Genomic DNA, 6,000 nt, shown 5'->3' with positions numbered 1-6,000 from the left:
CGCGCCGGGGCCGCGCCGCCGGGCTCGGCCCCGGCCCGCAGCACCCTCTGGAACTCGGAGAACTCGTCCAGGATGCCGGCCACGTCCCCGCGCGGCTCCGGCGGGGCGTGCTCGTACCGCAGCCTGCCCAGGCGCAAGGCAGCCCCGGCGTGCCGGCTCCCGGCCCGGCATCGGCCTCTCCTGCTGGCCCAAGCGTCCCTGTGGGAGCGGAGCCCGTCCGGCCACGCGCCCGAGGTGGGAATTGTCACCCGCAAGGGGCTCCTGCTGCGCGGGGACAGCGGGATGGGGGCGTGGCGGGGAGGAAAGTTCGTTGGGAAGATGCTTTTGGAGGTAGAAAAGGGGGGTTTGCCGTTCCTTAGGATTTCTTTTAGCTTATAATGGAAGCGGAGACACTCCATGTCCAAAGTGTTCTGGGTGATTTCCTCAAAGCCCCTCCAGGTTCCCATCAGGGAGCGGGCCAGGTGAGACTCCCGGGCACGGCGGCTGCGCCTCCTGGGAAGCTGGAAATGTTCCATCCTCTCCTGGCACTGCCTGGTGACCACAAAGTTCCCGTAATCCCTGGGGGTGTCCCAGTCCCAGGCCTCCCCACGCTCCTCTGTGTGCACGGAGCTCCTGGAGGAGCTGTCCCAGGTAGTCCTTGCTCCTGCAGCATCCGTGGATCTCATGATGCAGGAACTCCTGCTTGGAAGAGGGGAGCGAGAATTCCCCTCAAAATATTCCTGGTCTGAGTCACCAAAGGAATTCTCCAGTGGCTCTTCAAAGGCCAAGCCCTCACGTGTGTCTTGGCTTGGGAGCTGCTCTTCCCTTGAGAGCAGATCCGAAATATCCTCAGCATCACTGAACTCCAGACGCTCTCCAGAGAGTTCCCTGGGCTCGTCCCACGGGATGGGAGAAGCTGGAATTTCTCCCCGTCCCACCTCGGCGCCGGCACTGTCGGGATCGGGGATGTGCTCACACACATCCCAGGGCTCGCACAGGGGACACTCCCAGGCTGGGAAAGGTGCAGGACTGGGAATGCTGCCTCCTTCCAGGTCCTCTGGCAGGAAGGGCTCCTCCCTGGGGCTCCCTCCGGCATCCCCTGCCTGGCTCCGGGGGCTACCACGGCTACCATAGCTCCTGGGGCTGCCATGGCTCCTGGGGCTGCCATGGCTTCTGGGGCTGCCACCATTCATGGGGCTGCCTTGGCTTCTGGGGCTGCCACAGCTCCTGGGGCTGCCACAGCTCCTGGGGCTGCCATGGCTCCTGGGGCTGCCACAGCTCCTGGGGCTGCCATGGCTCCTGGGGCTGCCATGGCTCCTAGGGCTACCACTGCTCATGGGGATACCATGGCTCCTCGGGCTGCCATGGCTCCTGGGGCTGCCACAGCTCCTGGGGCTGCCCCAGCTCCTGGGGCTGCCACAGCTCCTGGGACTGCACCTGCTCATGGGGATACCATGGCTCCCTGGGCTGCCATGGCTCCTGGGGCTACCATGGCTCCTGGGGCTGCCATGGCTCCTAGGACTACCATCACTCCTGGGGCTACCATGGCTACCATAGCTTCTGGGGCTACCACTGCACCTGGGGCTGCCACGGCAGCCAGGGCTGCCATGGCTCCTGGGGCTGCTCCCAGGGCTGCCACGGATCCCGGGGCTGCCACAGCTCCTGGGGCTCCTCCCGGGGCTGCCATGGCTCCTGGGGCTCCTCCCAGGGCTGCCATGGATCCCGGGGCTGCCACAGCTCCTGGGGCTCCTCCCGGGGCTGCCACAGCTCCTGGGGCTCCTCCCGGGGCTGCCATGGCTCCTGGGGCTCCTCCCGGGGCTGCCATGGCTCCCGGCCCACCAGGCACTGTCTGGAGAGTCAGGGAGCATCCCGGGGAGCGTCTCAGGGAGCGGCGAGCCCGGCTCCGCAGGCTCCGGATCGTCCCACGGATCGCGCGGAGAAGGAGGAACAGATCCCGGCTCCGCTGGCGCATCCATGGGGGAGCAGGGAGCTGGGGACTCCAGCAGCTCTTGGGAACAGCTGGGATGGAAGGAGCCATCCAGGCTCCAGGCAGCCACGCTCACCTGCGTGGCTCCTCCTTCCCGGCACGGCTTCCAGAGGCGGCACAGCACCGACTCCCGCCGGCCCGGCACGGCGGGAATGCCGGGGTTGGAGTCTCCGGCGCCAGGAGAAGCAGGAGCTGAGTCCCCGTGGAGGTTTGGGAAGCTCTGCTGCTGCCTGGGGAGCTCCTGTATGGCTGAGATGCCCTCCCTGATGGAGGAGGAGGGCTCTGATTCCAGGAGGTGATGGTGGAGAGGCATCTCCGCCATCTCCACGTTCGTGGTGTCATTCCCAGGGGAATTCTCTGTCCCAGGGAACACATCCTCGCTCTCCTCAGCTCTGCAGTCATCTCCTCTGTCTGTGTACTCAAAGGGGGAGTCCCGGCCATCTCCCGCTCCCATGGGATCATCCAGCTCCTCCGTGTCATTGGCAGAGGGGCTCCCCTGCTGTTCCTCCACCAAAATCCCATTCCTGCCTTGGTTTGACTCCTCAGCATCCAGGGAATTTGGGTCGGGATCGATGTCATCCCCACCCAGCTGGGAGAAGCAGCTGCTCCGTCCCAGGTCGCTCTGGGACGGGGACTGGACGCTCTCCACGGGCTGATCCTCCGGAGCAGCCCACGGATCCACGGAGCCGTCGGGAGAGGTCAGGCAGACGGAGCTGGAGTCGGGGGACAGGGCCAGGCTCACTCCCTGTCTGCAGGGGGACCCCGTGCTCCCAGCAGGCTCCCAGTGTTCCCCAGACGGAGCCTGATCCTGGTTTTTGTGCCCGGAGCCGTTTCCCAGTGTGTCTCTGGCAGGTCCCGGGCTGTCTGTAACGCTGTCGGGCTGTGCCCCACGGACAGGGCTGAGCTCTGGGGGGACTGGCAGCTCCCCGCTGTCACTGTGGGGTGACCCCACCTCGGCCGGACTGGCCACTCCAATCCCGTCTGTCTCCGACTCCGGCGTGCCCGGAGCGTCCCAGGGATCCGGGAGCTCCTCCTGGTTTGGTGACATCTCCTCAGGAAAGCCTCCAGGGTCAGTCCCGGCCCCATCTGAGGGCGCTGGGGAGGATCTGTCGGGGCAGGAGGGTGCCAGGGAGGTGGGGCTGGGCAGGGGAGCCTCTTCAGGAACACCAAACTGCTCTGGAGACGCCGAATTCCCTGGATTCCTGTCACCGTGCTCGCATTCCATCTCGGCATCGCTGCTCTCGGACAGCACCAAACCCACGGGGCCCATGAAGGAGCTTTCATCCTCCAACTCCTCGTTCTCCTTCTTCTCCTCCTCCACCTCCCTCTCCTCTTTTTCCGAGTGCTCCGAGGGCTCCTGGCATTCCTCCCCTTCCTCAGTGGCCCCCCCAGGCTCTGCATTTCCAGGAGTTGCTTCCAAGGGCACGGAATCACAGGCAGGCTGCGGATCAGCGCCATCCTCAACTTCCAGGGAATGCCCAGAGGCTCCAATTCCCTCCTCATCCTCGGGAGGGCCGGGGCCACTCCCTGAGCCTGCTCCCTGCTGGTTTTCCTGCTGCTGCTCCCCGTTTTCCTGAGGTGCACAGGGGGGGTCTGTCCATGGAGCTGTGCTGGAGTTTGGGGCTTGGCTCCCGGGGTTTTCCATGCCCGGCGCATCCGGGGATTTGCTGGGACAGCCGAGCTCCTGGGGAGGGCTGGGGGTGATCCTGGCATCCAGCAGGTCCTCCTTGGCTGCCTCCTCCTGGAACACAATCCACAGGTTAACAAGAAGAAAACATTCCTCATAGGAAAATGCAGGAAAAAAAAAAAAACCACTGGAATATTTTTTCCTTCACGCAAAACAGTTCCAGCCCTACGGAAGCTGCTCCTCTGTTCAAGTTTTAAAGGAATTACTTTAATTTGAGAATTCAGTTGGGAAACATCTCAGCAGAGCCCTGTGTTTTATGTTTACCCCAAGAACCTCCACTCCTGACCACGTGCAGACTGGAGAAAATGTAAAAATTAATTTCAAGCTTTATCCAGAATGGAATTTTCATGGATTTCACTGGAGGGATGAGGGGAATGATGCAAAGCACTGCACTGGCACACGTGTGGGGGAAAATCTCCTGAGCCAACAAATCCCAGCTTTCCAAACCCACGTGGGAATGGCTGTGCTGGATTTGGGATTCTGCTCTGGGATGCTGGGGGCTCAGCTGAGGACACACAAACTCGGAATTTAAATCAGGAACAGGCGCTGAGCTCGACACTTTAATTACTTTAAACTGGGATTCCTCCCTTTTGGTGAGCATCCCTGCTTCCCTGGATACCCCACAAGCACAGCTGCTCCATTCTTCTGGAAAATCCTGCTGCTCTAAGAGGAAAATCCTTGTCTTCTAAGAGGAAAATCCTGCTCCTACAGGAAAAATTCTGCTCCTCTAAGAGGAAAATCCTTCTCTTTTAAGAGGAAAATCCTGCTCCTTTAAAAGGAACATCCTGCTCTTTTAGGAGAAAAATCCTGCTCTTTCAGGAGGAAAATCCTGCTCTTTTAAGAGGAAAATCCTGCTCCTCTAAGAGTAAAATCCTGCTCCCCTAAGAGAAGAATTCTGCTCTTTTAAGAGGAAACTCCTGCTCCTCCAGGAAGAAATTCCAGCTCTTAAGAGATGAAAATCCTCCTCCCCTAAGAGCAAAATCCTGCTCTTCTAGGAGGAAATCCTACTCTTTTCAGAGGAAAATCCTGCTCTTTTAGGAGGAAAATCCTGCTCTTTCAGGAGGAAAATGTTCCTTGGAGCCCCCCAAGGCCGCACTCACCGCGGTGACGCTCGAGACGTCGCGCGCGCTCTCCTCGGGAACGCCCTCCGGCTCCCCGCCTGCCACATCCAGCTTTTCCCTGGAATGATCCTGCAGGGAAAGGCTCTCGGGACAGCTGGTGGAGGAAGGCTCCTCCTCCTCCCCGCAGGGCAGCTCCCCAGAGGAGGAGGACACCGTGCTGTCCACAGCTCCAGCAGCTCCGTCCGCGTCCGTCTGGGAATCCGCTGGGCTCTTCTCGGGCTGGGAAGCGCCCTGGGAAGGGGTGCTGGGATCCAGGGAGCTGCTGGGAGTCTGGTCAGGATCCGAGCCGGAGTCTGCAGGACACGTCTCAAAGCCAAAGCAGTCCTGGCTGTCGTCGCTGAGCTCCAGGAAGCCACCGGAGCTGTTGATGGAGACGAATTTCCTGGGATTGCTGTGCTCCACCACCTTCCTGGAGCTGCTCAGGAGCTTGCTGGGCTTCCTGTAGAACAGAGCCACCCACATGTGCAGGATCAGCTTCATCCCTTCCACATCGTCGGGAAGATCGGGATCCCAGGGCCTGGGAAGGGAAGAAAAGAGAGTCTGGACCATCCTCATCCTCGCCCGTTCAGCTCCAGGGAATTCATCCCTGGAGTTCATCCCTGAGAGCTCATCCCTGGAGTTCACCACTGGAGTTCATCCCTGGAGTTCATCCCTGAGAGCCTGGAGTTCACCACTGGAGTTCATTCCTGAAATTCATCCCTGAGAATTCACCCCTGGAGTCAATCCCTGAAATTCATCCCTGAAGTTCATCCCTGAGAATTCATCCTTGGAGTTCACTCCTGAAATTAATCCCTAAAATTCATTCCTGGAGTTCATCCCTGGCTCCCTTCAGGGCTCAGCCCCAAGGCAGAGGGGCACACAGTGCTTGAAGCAGATTCCAGTTTTCTTTAGGAAAAAATAAAAATAGAGGAAATCTGAGCTCCGAAGGAGGGATGGAGGACTTGGCCTCGTGGTTTTAGGTACCAATTCCAACTGCAGAGCCAGGGGAATTGCAGCTCTGCAGGTGGGGTCTCACCTGGGAAGGCCAGAATTCCCCAATTCCCCCTTTTCCTGCTGCCCACACCGTGGATCACCACAGGATGGGGTGGAATTTTGGGTCCAGCACACGAGGCTGGGTCACATCCACTTTGCCCCTCAGCACCACCCCCTAAACCCAAACCACACCAACGCAGGGAACAAACCCCACAATTATGGAAACCAAAGGGTTAAAAGCACACAAACCCCAT

At 60.2% G+C, this 6,000-nt stretch overlaps 2 protein-coding genes across 2 annotated transcripts in view; both read right to left on the bottom strand.

Moving 5' to 3' along the window:
- Positions 1-1,340, bottom strand: part of LOC121334157 (protein TASOR 2-like) — a 7,466-nt gene extending 6,126 nt beyond the window's left edge. Inside the window, exon 1 of the mRNA XM_041401058.1 lies at positions 1-1,340. Coding sequence (XP_041256992.1) covers positions 1-1,316 — 1,316 coding nt within the window. The 5' untranslated portion in view covers positions 1,317-1,340.
- Positions 1,341-1,420: 80 nt separating this feature from the next.
- LOC121334171 overlaps positions 1,421-6,000 on the bottom strand; it is a 30,701-nt gene continuing 26,121 nt past the window's right edge. Inside the window, exons 17-19 of the mRNA XM_041401075.1 lie at positions 4,754-5,291; positions 1,694-3,707; positions 1,421-1,563 (exon numbers count right to left, since the gene is read on the bottom strand). Of these exons, the coding sequence (XP_041257009.1) occupies positions 1,421-1,563; positions 1,694-3,707; positions 4,754-5,291 (2,695 nt within the window). The remainder of the gene's footprint in view (positions 1,564-1,693; positions 3,708-4,753; positions 5,292-6,000) is intronic.

The sequence above is a fragment of the Onychostruthus taczanowskii genome, unplaced genomic scaffold (assembly GCF_017590055.1).
Source record: "Onychostruthus taczanowskii isolate IOZ18803 unplaced genomic scaffold, ASM1759005v1 scaffold184, whole genome shotgun sequence".
NCBI classification, from domain to species: Eukaryota; Metazoa; Chordata; class Aves; order Passeriformes; family Passeridae; genus Onychostruthus; species Onychostruthus taczanowskii.
The sequence above is the reverse complement of the archived record's forward strand: the minus strand, read 5'-3'. Positions and strand labels throughout refer to the sequence as shown.